General features: G+C 37.6%; 1 protein-coding gene across 1 annotated transcript in view; it reads right to left on the bottom strand.

Moving 5' to 3' along the window:
- The window catches only part of SPON1 (spondin 1), a 206,466-nt gene that overhangs the window by 159,993 nt on the left and 27,256 nt on the right, over positions 1-19,217 (bottom strand). Inside the window, exon 3 of the mRNA XM_050897080.1 lies at positions 4,621-4,754. Within this exon, the coding sequence (XP_050753037.1) occupies positions 4,621-4,754 (134 nt within the window). The remainder of the gene's footprint in view (positions 1-4,620; positions 4,755-19,217) is intronic.

Raw genomic sequence — 19,217 nt, 5'->3', positions numbered from 1 at the left:
AAACAGTCTTTAGACTTACTTAAACAAAATATTAAAGCAGATTGACCAAGTCAGGATTCAAAGCCCTGAAAATTTCTCCACTTCCATGTGATGATATAAATACCACCAGGCTCTGCCACTGCTCAATTGTCTGTATAATTAGTTTTTATATAAATTGCACATAGCAAAAATAACTATAAATATCTCTCAAGAAAGTTTTAACAGTAGGTTTTCAAAGATGCTAGAAAGCAAATGCATTCTGAAGAGCCCAGAAATCTAGTAAATATGCTTCAGAACAGAAACTTTTATCAGAAGATGAAGGAAATGACCTGGTCATCCCATATTTCCACATGGCACCTTAATGTCCGATCAGTCACAAGAAACAAGGGAAAGTAAAAAGGAATAGAAAGATTAAATGTTGCATTGTGAACATGAAAACAAGTAGACTGCACACAGCATGACAACTCAGAATGGTCCAAATAGATATCATCAACCATAGAAGCAAGAAAGATTGTTGTAAGCACTTTCCTGCTCATGCTGATATTTGGGTAGCTTCTGAAGCTAGCACAGATGCTGAAGCAGCCAAATGAATCTTTATTGCTAAGTAAGATCTGAGTGCATTCTGTTGATTTATCTTTTTATAATAACTTTGTTCCACAAAGCAAAACTTTTTATTCAAGTACCTAGTGCTGTGATGAGGCTGACTACGCTATCTGACCGTCAACGATGCATTCCATTTCCATTAGGCCATTCTAAAAATCAAGGTGCTTAAAATTGTCTTGCAGTGTCTGGGACCATCCCCAAAGTGATACGCTGTTTCTCCATTTCATCCATCTGCAGAAATCATTTTAAGAGCTGGTATGCTTGAGTCTGTGTACCTTCCTATAATTGGATATAGCTGCACAGTATTCCTAGCATACATCAGGCAAGTGGAAAGAGAGCCTAAAGCTTGAGGATCTTCCAAGCTGTGTGTAACATTTAAGCAATCTTCTGTCTTGTGTCCTCAGTGAGACTCAAGCATAGGTTTAAACGTTTGGACAAATAGAGCCTCAGCTATTGTTTGCATCCCGGAAGTACATTCAGTACACTGGCAGTTCCAACAGAGTCTGGAAGGATTCGAACCTTTAGGCTATTTCACTGTCATCACTTGGTGGGAATGAAAAGAATGGATGAATTGTTCTCGACTAAGGAATTACAGTGCAACTTCATATGTTAATCCATTTCCCTCTGTTTTTTCCCCCCCGTTCTAAGTTTTCAAACACAAAGAGATGTTTTAGAAAGCAAAGTATTGATAAGTCGAATTCAAATATATGTTTATTCTCCTAAACTTTGTATTTCGCAGTCACCCAGAAAGCTAGCATTAGACACATATATGTTCATTGCCAAAAGATTTAGCATCCTTTACTGAACCCTAGAACTACAGATCACCATTTGTCTGTGTCATTTTATGCTTGTCACAACCAAACTGATCACATGCACTATGCCTAGAAAGCATTGAGAAGACTATTAGCCAAACGTGGGCAATCAAGTGTTTCTATCAAAGGTATAAGACTTCACAAACCATGAATAAAAAATGTTCCCAAACCTCACTACTAGTCCAGGAAAAACTTCCTGGAAGCCTCTATACTTAATTATATCATTATAAATCTAAAAAATCCCGATATTTGGCACTAAAACTGTAATAAGTTTTTATGGATCAGCTATATCTAACTTGTGACTACATTTAACTTTTCTATATATTAAAGCCAGTAGACCAGGACATAGTGAAAAGGAAAAAATATATCCTTATGATTCAGAACAGGCTCCAAAATGCTGCCATTCTGTTTTGGAAATTCTAAAAGAAAATGATCAGATAGTCTCCAAGGATTGAAACAGATATGTATTGATAACAAAAAACTATTGGCACTCCATCACACACAGAAAAAAGAAAAATACGGAAGGCTTTTGTTTCCTCTAAAGTTCAAGGTTTCAGAATTTTTCCATGATGAGTTTGGACTTAACTGTTTAAAATAAGAATTGCTTTTAGACTTTTGTTTTTATCACATCATTAAAGCTCTCACAAATGACAGAATAATTTTGAAAATTGCATCCAACATTTCTATGCTGTTCTGTGGGAGCTGACCATAAAGAAGGTTTATAAAGAATGCTGACTGCAAACTCTAATTCAGATGTGGTCAAAGCTTTACATGCAAAAGAAAAAATGTAAATGTTGTTAATGCCAAAACCACATCAGTGATTGCTATGTATGGTGCCATGGAGGACTGCACTGCAGCGCAAACAAATGCCACATTATGATGTTAATTTCTGGCATCAGCAATAATGGTGACTGTTTCATTCTTTCTTTGAACTGTCCTCGGGAATGGAGCAGTTACCCTCTGAGGTCCATAAAGCAACCATTGGGAGCAAGCTTGTATTTCACACATAATTTTTACTGGAAAGTACCTAACAACCGCCTTTCACTTTCACCAGCACATACACACCTAAGATACCCACAACGCACTGTAAATAGGCGGTCATAACACCAAAAATTTTTCCTTTCCCCATGAACTTCAATTCCTAAGACATTCTTTTAGCTGCCCAAACAGATTAGAGAAACTGGTGCCAGTCAGCTAATGTGACTCTATATTGGCACTTCCTTGTTTTGTTGGCACTACTGATGTACATCCAGCAGTCTGAGAAGGCTGTATGCCACTGATTTACTCTGTACATTCTTTAAGGCAGTGACAATTTTATACTTTTGTGTGCGTAACACCAGAACTGCAGTTCTGACTGTGTTAATTTTTGGAGCCTCTCTTGAGTTTTCTGCAATAATGTGATTACTTCACAGTGTAAAAATCAGTGTTGAACATCCTGCATGACTTGACCAGCAGAGAGGAGAGAGAAGAAATATTTGTCAAGGTTCCTGCAGTAGGTGGTACTTTACTACCTTCCTTTGCTGACAAGACCCAGGCAGGCCCCTGAACCAACTTCAGCCACAGATGTTTAAGTTCCAGTGAGAAAAGTATAGGTCTCGGTTCATTTTTTTTGGTAATGGCAATTCTGCTTATGACAGTAATGAAAAAAAAATATCCATCAACTTGTGTTATTGCATATCATTATTGGATTAAAGTTTAAATCTTGTCTCTTTAAAAGGATGTATAAAACATCATCACCTTATTATTACACTACTGAAGTAGTAAGTGCCTCAAGCAATATTTGTTATGCAACTAAGAGGGAGGCAGTCCTGAGGGGAAAAGCAAATAGCTTTACTGATAAACAGCTCAGCAACACCGAAGGAATCTTCTTGATTGCTGAAGGAACTCTTGAAAAATCCCATATATAAGCTTTAACACACAACCTGTCTCGCCATCCAGCAAGCAGCAGGTTTCAGTTTTACTGCGGTCTGATGTACACTTGTCTGTCCTGAGCTTAAGAAAAGAGTGTAAGTGTATTCTTGAACAGTTTCAGTGCACATTAAAACTGATAATCTTAAATAAAATTATTTTACTGATACCGAGAGGCAACACATAGAAGCATGCTGCCAAATATTTGAGACTGTTCCACAGCCAGTGTCAGGGTTGGGGCTAGATCACCCTCACAGGTGTGGAAGAAGAGGGTGTTTATCCCTTGTGCCAATCAGCAAAAGGAGAAGGAATTGAAGCACAGGGTGAGAGGAGAGCAGCCACGGTCCCGTTTTGCTGGTGGCAATTTTGCAGCCTGTTCAGAAATCAGTTGCAATTTTAACAATACATGTTCCTGAATTGGCCTGAACTATCTTCAGCGCAACCTTTGTGCTAGCATCTCCTTAAAAGCCTAGAGGTGTTTTGTGTCTCTAAAGGCATGCCCAGTACAGATAAGACTCTCTGAAATTCTTTGGTCTACTGCAGCGCACATCTTAGCAACTGCAAAGGCTTATCCCAGGCATAGATTCAAAGCGAGCAAAGAAATCCCAATTGTCCATGCATGTTTGACCAATCTGTCCTATTAAATATGACAAGCAAAATCTTAAGAGACAGGACAATGTTTCTCAGACAGTTTCCTCTGATACTCTTCATAGTAAGAAGTGACTTAAGGTTTCTACAGACAAATGAGTGGCCTTAAAGCAAAGTGCACCTACATAATGTTACCTTTGTCTATTGCTTAAAAAGCATGAATACACATGCTTTAGAAATAAACTGTAAAAATAATAGGAAAACATCAGTAAACGATCACCAGCTCTAAAATGAAAGCATTCACCTCTAAACAAATAGATCTGTTTTTACTGATAAAGGTCCATTTAGAAAATCCTGACTCTACAGAACATTCCTATTATTCATCTTAACTAAGATCATACTTTTTACCCGAAACTCAACCAAATGGATGCAATTTTGATCTTAAAGATTCAGAACTTTTAGATTTTTAGGTGAAATAAATGGCTGACAGCCTACTAAGTTCAATTAGGGTTACCAATTCAATGGTTACTGAAGGCTTGGAGTGGCTTTTGAATACTTGGGTTTTACGTTGCTAATATTTAACTGTGCAAGTAGAACTATCCTTAGTCAAGTGTGTCAAAGGAGAAAAAAGCATCTAAGAACTCCAGTAGTTCTTAATCTAATAAATATTAGATTTATTATTAACTGAATTTTACTTTAATGGTAGGTTAATATGCCTTAAAATACTTACTTTAGGATTACACAGCCTGTACCAGTAGGAGGAGCTGTCCAAAACACTTGAATGCGTGTCCTTCTTCTAGGTGTACTCTCAGTAACAGCAACAGGACAATTACTCATGAACTGTGTTTCTTCTTCGTCTATGATCTAAGGAAATATAAAGAGAAGAAAGTGAACAGATAAGGACATACCTAGCCAATATCTCTCGAATATGTTTTGTCAGTTCATGTTTTCCTTCGGTGGGATTATTTATAATACTCTCTGCTTAGCTCGCACTACTTTGGTAAATTTATTTATAACATGCAGGTCACTCACTGAAATGAAAGCAAAAAGCCCACAAAATAAAGACAGAAGAATAATTCAGTACTAGGTGAACAGAAGTTAGTCCTTCTGAGCGTGGCTGCAAATAACCTTTTTTTGTAGATCCTGATTACTGGAGCTTCCTGTAAATGTTAGTGAACTGAAAATAATAAAAGTTGCATAATTTCAATTTTTTTTTAATATTATGGCAACTGGTTAGGACAGGTGGAACATGCTAGAGAAGAAGGGGTTTCAGTTTGTTTATTTTTTGTTTGCTTTTTAAACTAACCTTTGTTTAAACAGTATTATTCTTAAGGTATCAAAAGAATCTCCAGATCAAAAGAGGTAATATGTGAATCATAATCATCTATAATTCAGAGACCATTATGTAGTCCAATCTGCACACATTTTTTCTTTTTTGATTGATTGATGTTTAACAGAAAGGTTTAAGTGGTATAAGTCAACACAAAACCAGAGAGGTTGATGTGGAACTGGTGTTGTTCTAAGGATTTTACTCAAAGGTGTCTGTGACAAAATAGCTTTCTCACTACATCTGTACTTTGTGGATTGTGCTTTAAGCCTTCTGTTCATCAGATCTCAAAGAAAAATCATCAGAAGCTGCCAAGTTTTATTTGGAAACAGGCAATGCTGTGATATTGCAAAATTTCTCTTCAAAATTACTCAGTGGTCCACTTTCATTTGATGAAGCCACAATTCACACTACATTGGGTCAAGATTCGGGCAATGAATTGCAAACCTTACCATTTTGAGAAAGAAGCTGTATTTACCAATTTATCACAAGACTCAAGTCTGAAGGAGCTTTTTCAGAATTCTGGTTCTAATAACACACACACTTTTACCAGACTACAATAAAAAAAAAAAAAAAATCTTCTGGCAGTAAATGTAACTTTAAACAAGTATTTTGACAAAAAATACTATTTTACATTCTGAAAAAGTGGCGATATCTATAGTTTGACCAGATCTGCTTTAGTGAGCAGGCATCCATGTTGTCTCATCTAATAATACTGTCAGCATTCCCAAATATTTTTAGCTGAGCCAACAAACATTTCTGGTTTTCCATGGCAGAACGAAGGGGCACTGGCCCAGAGGAGTGCTGAGAAACTCTATTTAGCTGGTCAATAGGGTAACGGTTAATGAGTTTTAAATCTAAAGCCATTAATATTCTTCAACTTTTTTAACGCTTTGTAGAATCTGTGTAACTAAACACAGCGTGTACAGCTACTACTTTGCTAGATTTTAATTAACATGAAGCACTGGGAAACATGGGTTCTAGTGTAGGCTTAAGCTGGCACTGCACAGTTTCTACTTCCACTTGATACAATTTAATGCACTTGAGCATCAAGAAATCCCTAATTTACAATTCTGTCTTCGCCATCAACTGTATTTATTCTGTCTGCATTATTACTGCAACAGTAAAATAAAGAAATAAAACTGCTTACTTATCTCTCAGAAAGGTTGTCTCAATTATTCAGGACCATATCAATTGACCTTTTATCCGTATCTCACAGTAATTCATTGTCAATCAAAACCCAATTTTGGTGAAAGCTTTGAGTGAAGAGTGGGTGATTTTATGCCATCTCATACAAAATAAAATACTATTGCACATTATATAAAAGCAGGATAATTCTAATTGAAAAGGCTCTTAGGAGGTCATCTGAAAGTTCTTAAAAAGGAGAGCCTTTCTAGAAAAACAGAAATATTGCAAATTACTGTACAAGTTACACTAGCTCCATATTTTCTTGTCAGATGCAAACTGCTGCTGCAGCATCTTAACTTACATTCTTGGATAAAAGCTTTAAAAGTATGTTCAATTCAGATCAAGAAAGATTAAGTAATTACAGGTAAGTGTAAATACTTTACGACTGACCAGATAAAAGCTATTCAACAATGATCAATGAACCTTTCACATATGTTGATTTTTCGAAATCTCGTTTAGCTCTTGTCTGACACACCCTTCACCAATGAATGTTTCTTGAGAAGCTCAACTGAAATGAACCTGTGTTCTCAAAGTATAGGGTTGCTATTTTCATTTAACAAGAACTTAGCTGCTCTCATACCCCTAAATATCATTCCTCCAGCAGTCATCATTGTAGACCCGTCTGTGATGCGTTTGCATGTTAAATAAATTCTTGTCTCCAGGTAAGTCAGTCCTGCCTTTTCCCCCAACAGTGAATGGAATCACAAGGAACACCAAAATCAAATCCAACAACTAATACTTAAGGAAGGAGTTGTGAGCAACTGTGAGTAGTTATTACAGGTCAAATTTCTGGCTACTGCAAAACCAGAACCTGAAATATTTGTTTGAATTCTAGATAGTCATTAGGTTGGAGCACATCCATGCCTTTTTCCAGTAGCAACAAATGAACACAGAAATGCAGACATATTTTGCACTTCTATAGCCTACCCAGTTCCTGCAACCTAGTAATTTATGAATTTTCCCAAGGAATACAGATGCCTATAATGAAATAATTCAAAAGTTCTGGTTGCATTTTAGAACATAATTCTGGAAGAACAGGAAGTGGTTGAAGCTCAAGGCTACATCACAATCTCCTGCTTCACTAACCATCAAAGCAAGAAGACTTAGGCAATAAGTGTCTACTGGGAAAACCTCATCATAAAAGAATAAGGTCCTCCAAAAAGAGTTCCTTTGAAGAAAAATTAGACAGAAGCTTTCTTAAGAAAGATTCCTAATGTTGACAGAATACAGTAAAGAACTCCTAAACTAGTTGGAAAAGCTCAAATGCCAATTGATCTGAGAGGATTAAAGAAAAAGTTATTTTAAGATATTTTATAAAACTCAGAAGAATTATCCAGATTCTAGGACTTCAGATAAATACAAAGCCATCTCAAATATATTTGTTAAAAAGATTGGGTTTTTTTCCATATCCGTGGGGGTTTGATTCTTTATAAAAAAATCTTAGGGGTGATACATAAAGGCTTCACTACTTATACAACAACATTCCAAATGACACGATATTTTAGGGTGGTGGATGATATTATTGCACTCACATAAGACAGGAGAAAACAATAGTATCCTGGCCAACTTTGGGAAAAAAAAAAGATACGTAATCTCTGAAAATAATACAATCCTGATTTTTCTTCTGGAATCAAGTCAGACCATATAGGCATGAAGGAAAGAATTGGCAGGAAAAAGGCATGCAGATTAAAATGTAGCATTTGCAAAATTATAGCTTCTAAACCCCAGGTTATCTGTAATGGGAAGCCTTACATTTTCAGGAATGGGCCAGCAAATTAACTACATGTTGGACAAAAATCCTAAAAGCTAAAATAAACACTTCGCTGAAGAATCTGAGGTCTCAGAGGGGGGATCTCCACGTGACTAATTCTTTTTGAATCCACAAACACAATGACATTAAGTCTTAATGTTCTATTTAGTTTTTGGTGTGGTCCCCCCCCCCCCCCCCCATTATGATTGTAATATTATTGGACTGATTTATTCCTTCAGGGAAACTAGTGTAAATCCTGAACAAGACTCTTGGAGTTAACCTGGATTTGAACGAGTATCACAGAAAGTAGAATTTGGCTGAACTTGGGTAAATCTACAAACATGGAAGTAAGGATATTAAAAGGGAGAATTTACCAGCTCCAGGCCCAGTCTTGCATTCTTTGCATATTCCAAACATTGACGTGGTTGAGGATGAATTTTGGGTGTTCCTGAAAAGCAGGACTGGATAACTACTTAGTTGTTAAACAGATGAATGAGTGGTTTTCTTTTCTCGGAATTGGAACATTTCATGCTGAGTGACAGAGCTTACTATCTGTTTCTGATTTCTATGAACTGTTAGTCAAAGAAACGAAACCAGGCAGTTGTCCTCTCTATCGTTAAATTTATAACAGTATTTAAAAAAAAAAAAGTCAAAATGCTATACACCACAAAGAAAGGAATTAGTATCAAGTACAAAAGGAGATGAAGTTATATAAATCCTCTACTGGCTTGCGTCCACTTCCTTAGTTTAAACCACTGGCTAGGATCTTCAGCACCATTTCTTGTTCTGTGGACACATCATCACTTTCCACCCACAGAAACAGCTGCATTCTACTGGAACAACTGAATTAAAAAAAAAAAAACAAAAACAAAAAAACCCAAAAAACCAGACAAAGTTCACAAGATAAGCATTTTTGTGGGCAGTTTTCTTCTTTGGAAGAGCTAATACGGAGTCTGACTTCCAGAATGTTGCAAAACTATCTTCTCCTTAAGGAAACTTTCCCATCATAAAAAGAACATTGGGTCTACATAATGGTAATAATATTTGGCCTTTAGGGATTAATCTAGAACAGAGCTTTATTATATGGAATGGAAAACTAACGATGTACAAAGTCAGCTTAAAAAAATCTACCTCAAAGATATGCTTCGCACAACCAATTTTTTTGACTAAAGGACACTGTTTCCTCCAGAGTCTGTGCTTAGAATCGGAAGAATCAGAACTGGGACTTTTTAATGAAGTGTCAGTAACCAATCTTGATGCAGACTATGACTCAAAGCTGTATAGCGCCACCGATTTGCCACCTTTAGCACTGCACCAGAAGACTGGAGTTGTCTGATAACCAGCCACACCTTGGAGCACTGGAGAAAAGTGTGCAAATCTATTGAAGAAAGGCATTGCTAAAATACACTTGTAGATTATCACTGTTCTGGTAATTTCTAGCACAAACTTTACATAGATAACCTACAATGTTGTAACTGGAAACCAAATTTAATTCTGTAATCATTACCTGAGCACATACTTTATCAAGTAAAGATGAAATGCATTAGAAGTCACGATGGTAAGTTCCGTGAAAGCACTATCAGCACAAGTTATATGCCTCTCCACCTACCTGCCTCTGTGTGTCCATCTACCTGCTCATTTTTCATCCCAGACACAAGGTAGTTGGAATCATGGGGGGGGGGGGAAGGACCCTTCCAGTTCTACAAAGAAGTGTTATGCCCGACAGTCAGATCAAGTCTTCGATGTGTATTAGCAAAAGGAGAGGAAAAAAGAAAGGATTTATAAATCATCTTCCAAGAAATGAAAAAAAAAAAAAACCCAACCCCAAAAAACCAAACATTTGTGTGTGACATGTTCTAAGGAAAAGTATTTGAATTCTACCCAATTGTCCTTCTCTTCTGTATAACAAACAATTTGAATAGCGTGTTCATTGCCAAAAAGGCTGTGTTGGATGATCAAAAGGAAAAGGAAGTTACTGAGAGAATCCTGCATGAGAATCTTATGCATTAAACTGTCACAAAAATTTTTGTTATCAAGAATCTTATAGTCATACTGTACTGCATGTTGCTCTTGAGTCTAAACAAATCTAAGAGCTATATTACACCTATTGTAGGGCAAGCAGTAGGGTCTATTCTAGGGTGCAATTCAACCAAAAGGAGCAAGAAAGCAGTTCAATGTGACAAGAACCTGAAGTGCATTAAAGATAAAGCACTATACTGTCAGCTTTTACACTAAACAGCCTTTCCTGCCTGAGAGACTGTCTATAGAAAGCTTAACAAAACAGCAATTTCTTCTTTATTTAATTCAAACATATGAAAAGAGAAGAGGTATATTGACAGAGACAGATAACAATAACTTGACAGCATTTAGTAAATGTAAAATGTTATATTGTATATTTTTTTCTGGAGTTTGAACCACTCTCAGTTAACTTAATCAATGTTGTAACCTGTTGAATTATAAGGCTTATGCTGAAGGCTTATGCTTGTAAATTGAAAATGGCCAATTAAATAAAAGCTGTCCATGAAATTCAAGAGATGAATGAACGTAGGTTGTTGTGAACTGAGACAGTTTTCATCTAAGTAGTCACTGAGAGTGGACTATAAGTCCAAAGTTTAATCTTTGTTTCCTGTGAATTTTTCTCCTTGACTGTAACAATAACATTTCTATGAAAAGAGTTGGGTAAATTAATTCAACCTACTTTATCTGACTATATTACTAGTATTTTTGACAGATAATCCAGCTTTTGCCAGATAACATATTACTTTTATAATCTCTGACAGAGAAACTATATTAGGCACAGAAAGCTGTCATTATTCTCATAGCTATAAATCTCATTAGGTTCCATCTATAACTTTCTTTTAAAAGTAGCTATTTTGACTAAGAAAAATCCTCTCATTTCACATTTAAAAGGCTGTTAGTAAATACTAAGTTCCAGCAGGGAAAGGGCAAAATCTTTTTAGATAGTATCACCTTATGAAATCCCTTCAAAGATTCTAGTTTCTTAACGCATCCAATACTATCCAACAATCCTCATCACAAATGGCAAATTATTTTGAAGACTGAACTTGCTTTTCACACCTTGGCACATAAAGATTCAAAGCGCATAAGTTGACTCTTGCCCAAAAGAGTGCGCTGGCATAAGCATCAGAGCATACAAATTAGTTGCAGCATTAGGGACATCAGCATGAGTAAATTGTGTCAAGGAACTTCTTGTGACGTTTTGTATAAAAGCAATGAGTCACTCCGTGCCTTGCATGACAAATGGCTTAACTTTATTCTTCTTGCTTTGCGTTCAGTCTACACAGCTCCTTTTACAACATTTGAAATGATGTATGAGGATTCTGGGCAAGACTGAAAATTTTAATTTCAAAGAAACAGGTCTTTTGGCTCACCTTGATGTATAATTTAATCAAGTTAGACCTAAATCTAGAGTAAATTTACAGAGGTCAGACTCTGCTGAACAATTCAAACACATTAACTTGTGGGCTGTTTTTTTTTTCATTACGTTCAGGCAGTAGCTAAAAGACTGAACTTGCTTTTCAATGAAATTAGGTTTCATTTATGGTCTAAACATAGTTTACATTTGGAAGCATGAAACAAGCAGATGAAAAAGGGGTAAATTTTATGAACACTTAGTGAAATGAAAATGAAGAAATATGACTTTCAAAACTCTGTTCCAAGGATTAGGAAGCAGAACTGTCCTATTGCAGCCCTAAGACAGAATAATAACCAGTGAGGATAATGGGGACACCGAGCAAGGCTCCGCTGTGGCGATCCTTTGCTGGCCCCCCAGGAACAGAGTCAACGTTAATCAGAGCCGTCCTCTAGCTGCAGTTCCCTTCACCTGAGCCAAGACCAACCCAAAATAGCAGCTGTAGAAAGTCAAATCCAATATCAAAAAATAAAAATAAAAAAAATGGAGCACAACTTAGACTTCTCACTGGCTCTCGTTTCTCTCCTCCTTGCAACTGGAAGATCAGAGTACGAACGATTCTTCCAAGATTGCAAAACTAACATACTCATTTCAGATAAGACTATAACCACAATAAACTTCAACAAAGATACATGCAGGATTTGTTGTGTAATACTTTCGCAGAGGGATTATTTATCAATGTTATGTTGTCAAACTATTTCAGTATGAACATTATTTATTTGGCAAAAAATAACCACTATTTGAATTTGATAAGAAATTTTCACAGGGAAAAAATAACTTTTGATAGGTGGTGTCTCAAGTGCTTTCAGCCTGGGAGAAATGTTGCTTGCTGAAGGTGGTGTTATATAAAAATCAACCTCACAATCAAGGATTTTTAGATAACAATCACTTGAAAGCAGTAAAAGCTTAAAGATTTTGTATATTTCTTGGGCAGTCACTACAGTTAGGACCTTTCATTTAAGCTTATAATACACACATTTTTTGGAAAGAGAAGAAACTGTTGCCATCTCTCCTAAACATATTTGCTGCCTTTTTATCTAGTTATATACAATGCAATTAGCTACCTCGTAGTTAAGAGCCCATTTTAACCTAATATTCTAGATTGATAAAAGGCATTAGAAGGTTGTGTAAAGAAATAAATGTTTTCACAGCCTCATAAAAGAAAGTGATATAAAATAAGGCAAAGTGGATACAACACTTGACTGGAAATGAGACGTGACTTCTATTGCTGAGCAAAGTTTCTCAAATCATTTTAGCGCAGTCTGTTTCTCAGTTGTGAAGGGAGGATATAGACATTGAGCTCCTTTTTCAAAACAATATATTAAATGCTCTTTAAAAACATACTTATTATTATCCTTAACAGCTTGTTATACCTCCAATCGGTCTCAGACTTCATAAACAGAGGTTCTTTGGGAGGAGATTAAATATGAGATGCCAGATCTTCAGCCTGCTCTGTGATGTGCCAATAGCTCAAATTAGATAGAGAAGTGGCTTAGAGAATCAACTAGGAATTCAAGTCAGTGAAATCCATGGAAGCCATCAAGTTGGGGTGGCCCCCTGTGTACCAACCCTTTGTCTCACTTTTGTAGAAAGAACAGCCAAATTCTGTCAAAGATCTCCCAGCTTGGTGCATTGATGCCCACAGAACCGAGGAAGCAGAACAAAAACAAATCTGGCAGAGCTCCAGTTCGACAATTGCATCTTTTACGCAAGAGTGCTTTTTCAGCATATCAAGGGATCGTAGCACAACAAATTTAAAATGGAAATCTAAATATTGCTAAAAAATAAGAACCTTGCTTTGCAAAAAATGTTTATATTTTCATTTGCCTGCACACTGGGATTAGAAGACAAACCTTGTTTAGTTATTTATCTTGCACAAGCTGAGAGACATTCTAGTAGAGCATGCTCTGGGACCAGCATTGAAGACTCTACTTCTGATATGGAAGACGCAGATTCATATAGCCATTCTGAATCAGGCAGTTCACTGTCAGTGTGAGCTTTTACAAAATGAGTAACCTTCAGCCACTCTCTTTTCTGATCCATTCTACCTCACATATATACTCACTGAACCAAGGGGAAAAACTGGCTTGACAGTCAGGTAATGAAAGCACTGATGTGTCTTCAAATCTCTGCTCTGTTTATTTTGATGACTTTCCCTCCAAGTTGCAAACCCAGTCTCTTCCCCGCTGGCCTAGCGAAGTGTTTTACTAGTTTTACAAAGCAGAGACATCCAAGAGGAAAAGACTGTGAGAAATCAGTCCTGAAATAGACTTTTGCTGCGTGGAGGAGCACTCTTTAGGGCTGCAAAACTCCCTGGTGCAATCCCTGTTCTAATGACTCAAACACTTGAACCTTTTCTCCATCCAAATTGAAAGCCTTTTGTCACTTGTGATGGACCTCCTCTTCTGACTGGAAACTACATCTGGATGAAAAGTTTTCCCAATAAAAAAAATTGTGAAAATTGATATATTCCATTAAAAGGGTCAATATACTGGTGTTTCTTTCTGGAGAGACAAGAGACCGAAACGTTTCCCCAAAATATTGAGAATCCCTTCTAGCATTGGTTTGCTGGTCCAGGACTGAGATCACATCAGTTCCAAGAGTGCTAACTCAGAACTTTTTAAAATGTTCAATTAAAAACAAATAACAAAAGTCCTTCTGCATTTATTTCTGACCCTCAAAAACATGTCCTTGTTTGAAAAGGGACAAAACAAACCTCCAATATTCCTCCCCAGACTTGGTCTTGTGTGTCGTCTTGAACTAGGGCTCATCAATAGTCTCGTACAGCACATCTCTATCAAGAGTTTATGTTTAAGTCAGCATGAGCACTTTGGCTGTGTTTCTGCAGCCTTTACATATATACATATACACACACACAGTGCTGCATCTGGCAGCACCAAAAATTCACAAACAGCTTTTAGGGAATAAAAGATTAGTCCCTTGTTGACACAGTGGGTCACTCATGCATGCAGAGGCACATGCACATAAACCAAACTCTAACAATACATAATTTTCCCCCCCCCCCCCCCCATTTTCTAAATCCATATGTGGTGGCTTGACCCTGGCTGGACACCAGGTGCCCACCAAAGCCACTCTATCACTCCCGCTCCTCAACTGGACAGGAGAGAGAAGAATATAACAACAGGCTCATGGGTCGAGATAAGGACAGGGAAAGATCATTCACCAATTACCATCATGGGCAAAATAGACTCATTAACTAACAGGAAATGAGTTTAATTTATTACCAATCAAATCAGAGAAGGGTAATGAAAAATAAAAACTAAATCTTAAAAACACCTTCCCCCCACCCCTCCCTTCTTCCCAGGCTTAACTTTACTCCCTATATTCTCTACCTCCTCCCTGCACAGTGGCATAGGGGGATGAGGAATGGGGGGTTGCGTTCAGTTCATCACATGTTGTCTCTGCTGCTCCTTCCTCCTCAGGGGGAGGACTCCTCACACTCTTCCCCTGCTCCAGCGTGGGGTCCCTCCCATGGGCTACAGTTCTTCATGAACTGCTCCAGCGTGGATCCCTTCCATGGGATGCAGTCCTTCAGGAACAGACTGCTCTAGCGTGGGTTCCCCATGGGGTCACAAGTCCTGCCAGCAAACCTGCTCCAGCGTGGGCTCCTCTCTCTGTGGGTCCACAGGTCCTGCCAGGAGCCTGCTCCAGTGTGGGCTTCCCACAGCATTACAGCCTCCTTTGGGCATATCCACCCGCTCCGGTGTGGGGTCCTCCACGGGCTGCAGATAGATATCTGCTCCACCGTTAACCTCCATGGGCTGCAGGGGAACAGCCTGCCTCACCATGGTCTTCACCATGGGCTGCAGGGGAATCTCTGCTGCGGCACCTGGAGCACCTCCTCCCCCTCCTTCTTCACTGACCTTGGTGTCTGCAGAGTTCTTTCTCTCACATATCCTCTCTTCTGGCTGAAATTGCTCCTGCACAGCTTTTTCCCCCCCGCTTCTTAAATACGTTATCCCAGAGGCGCTACCACAGTCACTGATGGCCAGCAGCAGGTCCGTCTTGGAGCCAGCTGGCATTGGCTCTATCGGACATAGTGGAAGCTTCTAGCAGCTTCTCACAGAAGCCACCCCTGTAACCCCCCCACTACCAAAACCTTGCCACGCAAACCCAGTACACCATATGGTAAAGAACTAATTCAGATTCTTTCTGTCTCTGCACAAAACAAAGATTTATAAACATGCACCTAAAACAACTTCCAGGTCTTATGCTAAGCATGCAATTTAAGGTCATTAAAAAGTCAGAGGCAGAGTGCTCAGTACCTTGTAGGACTGAATCCAGGATAACTTATAATTATATTATGGACATGCTTGTGGAAAGCTGAAGGACTATCTGATTGCTGTGAGCACATTTTTTAGCTAAAAATCAGCATTTATATTTTTGCTATATGCAAATGAAAATCTTGTCAGCACATTCTTAATAATTTGTCAAAACTATATGAAACTTTTCATACTAGTACTAGGATTTTCCTCAATTTCTGCAGCAACTGTCTTTACCTGCCTGAGCCCATGTGTCTTTGCTTCTGTCTTATGTGCTTCTGCACATAATTCTTTGCACAAAAATACCATTTATAAATACTTGAAAGGATGTGATTTCACTGTGACTAATAGATAATTCATTAGTAAGGACCTCTAGTCACCATTCAAGTCCAGTCAATAATATATTTTAAATTCAGTGGTCCAGAACTTCTGTTCACCATAAAAATAAGCTTTAAGCACCCAAACAGCTGACAAGTGTAAATAACCAAAAAAATGACACTCTCATGTTCGTAATGAAACAATACTTGAGAGAGAAAGCATGATCTAGTCCTAAATCCACCGTTCTTATCATCAGTTCTAGAAAGTTAACTAAGAGCAGTCAAGAAAATCTGACCTTCATATCAGAACAAACCACATGGACTGGGTGAGAGTCATTACCTACTAATTACTGCATTTCAGTAGTTTGGTAAAGTTGGTGTTAAATGATACTGCTGAGGTGTAGCTCTTCCCTTCAAAATTAACTACATGATTATCTTTTGATAAGACTATCATTCTTCATGTACTGTTGCCACAATTGTATATTGCCAATATCTTTAGCACCGTAATGAGCAATGCACAAGTAATGTGAGTGAGAGAGAAATATTTGCTGTGGACTCACACAGAAGACATGGGCCCTATCTTCTGCTCACACAGTCACTTCTCATTTACATTTCTGTAGTAAGGAACTCCAGGTTCGTTGTCAATTCAATTAAAACTCAGGTACTGCCATTTTTATTTCAGGAATAATGTCCCAGATAAGAACACAGTTGCAAGACGAGTCAATCAAAGGAAAAGGAATGTTAAATTTGAGGAGACACATAAAACATCAGATAAGGAAGAAATTTTATAGTGGCTGGTCAAAGGACATATACAACTCATCTACTGAAGCCTCCTTTCTATGTCTCAGGTACTCCCTGCAGAGTGATGATAACAGCCTGCCTTCCTCCTCAACCTTTCTCTCTCTTGCATTTGTCAGAGCGTTAGTTGTCAGCTAAAGGAACCTTTTCTAACTGCAACTTTGTGGAGTACAAAGTGCAACATGGGCTTACACCTAGATGGGGCTTCCTTACTAATATAATCAATAATAATATTATTATAGAGGTGACACTTTTCTACAATTCTATGTAACATTTGATAGTAAAGTACAAAGGAAATGCCTCTTCTGCTATTAGGTACACTAGAATTGATAAAAGTCATTTGAAATACATAATAAAATGTGAGTCTGCACATTTTACTGGATCAGCATTTCTCAGTTGCTTAGTTTATTCAGGCTTTTCATTTATCCTTCATTTTAGAAAATATTACACTGCTCAGCATTATGAATATACTGCCAAGAATAGCTACCTTACTTGGAGCTCCTCATTGAAGTTAAGGAGAGATTTAAGGATTACAGAAAATACATCTTTTTAATAGCTTTATTGTCCTGCTTGGTGTTGGAGCTTTGAAGCATCAGCAGCTCTGGCACATGTGCTATTCACGTTCCTCATTAATGTCTCAATGCCAAAATATACATCCCAACCTAGTTCAAGCAGATTCCACACAAATTCCCGTAGCCTTCAGATGACTCTGTAGAGAACACAATCTATTTCAGAGAGACTTAATCCACTGCTAAAGCCACATTTAGAGCAAAAATACTGGTGATCTGGAACTACAGGCTTTACACAGATAAATTTAAGAAGGCATTTACCTACTTAAAAGAGCTCTCAAATCTTTTGCTTAACAATCTGCATCAACTGTTGGATCAGGAATACTGTTCGTATAGAAGAGCTGCAGAAAGTCAGGAAGGGTTTGTGGCAGCGCTGACAGTAGTTGTGAGCAATTATAAAGCCACCACGTTCTTTGTGTGTGTATGAGTGTGCGCGTGCACGTTAGGCAGAGTCAAGAGATAATAATCCAGGCTATGGCTCCTCTTACTTTTGATATGCTGATGAATTGCTAATGCACAGATTCTCAAATTCTTTCCTTACTTAGAGGGCATCACAGATTATACAGTCTATTCATTAACAATTTCCCTGCCTGCCTCTGTGTCCAAGATTTTCTATAAAGCCTAATTTCACATTACCTGGAGCACCCTTCCAGTAAATTAAACCTGCTTGATGAGAGTTTCAAGGAAATCAAAAAGTTATGCTTTCTCCCTTCCAGTATGAGAGGCTTCTGCTTCAGAAAGACACACTGCAGTCAGTCAAAAGTGAAGCCATAGTTTGGCAAAAAGGAGAGCCTTGTGGGCAGACTTCAGATTTCTTTTCAAGAGTTTGGCGGGCTCCCTTCAAACGCTGACTGAAGTCCAAGGGAGTTAAGTGCTGTGACTAAACAAAAACATCACAACCCCAAATATTAAAACTACATCTGTATTAAAACATGGTTTGGACACTTTTTCTGAACAGTCTTGCACAAAATGTTCATTATGGGAACAACACAATGACATGAGTACCAGGAAAGAAAAGTAATTTAAAGCTTCAAGGATTGTATGTGTTTTGGGTTTTTTTTTTTTTTCAAAACAGTTCTATATTTTCTTGAATATAGCAGTATATTTCATCATGGTATAAGATGTCTGCTGGAGAGTTGTATAATCTTCTTAAAGGAAATAAACATACAGAAAGGGATTCTGAAAAAATAGAATAACAAAGAATTTTGGTAAAGGCTTATAATAAAATTCTTCATGGCTCTGTAAATTGAAGCATTCTAAAAAATGAGATGTAAACTGAAATGGAAACATATCAAATTGTATTTGTACATGGATTAACACTATAAGGACTAACAACCTTTGCCAGGTTTAAAAAAAAAAAAAAAGAAAAAAAAAATAGTGGTATCTTGCTTTCATATTAATTCCAAGCAGGGTACAGTGGTAAAGATGTGGTTTGTTCAATGTAACTCTCACTCACTAAACCTGGCATGACAATCAGAAGCATGCCTCAATGAGAAGGCTTCCACCTGTGCAGGAGGCTGAAGAAGTTTTACACTATTATGATTAGAGAAATAAAGCTAACAAAGTAAGTGGCATCTTCTCATGCAGACATCACCGTCTATTTAATTTTAAAAAGCTACAAAACATTTGTAAAACATAAAGAGCTCCAACTCTGCTGTTGCA

This window comes from Gymnogyps californianus, chromosome 5 (genome assembly GCF_018139145.2).
Source record: "Gymnogyps californianus isolate 813 chromosome 5, ASM1813914v2, whole genome shotgun sequence".
Classification (NCBI taxonomy): domain Eukaryota; kingdom Metazoa; phylum Chordata; class Aves; order Accipitriformes; family Cathartidae; genus Gymnogyps; species Gymnogyps californianus.
This window is presented reverse-complemented; position numbering and strand designations above follow the sequence as displayed.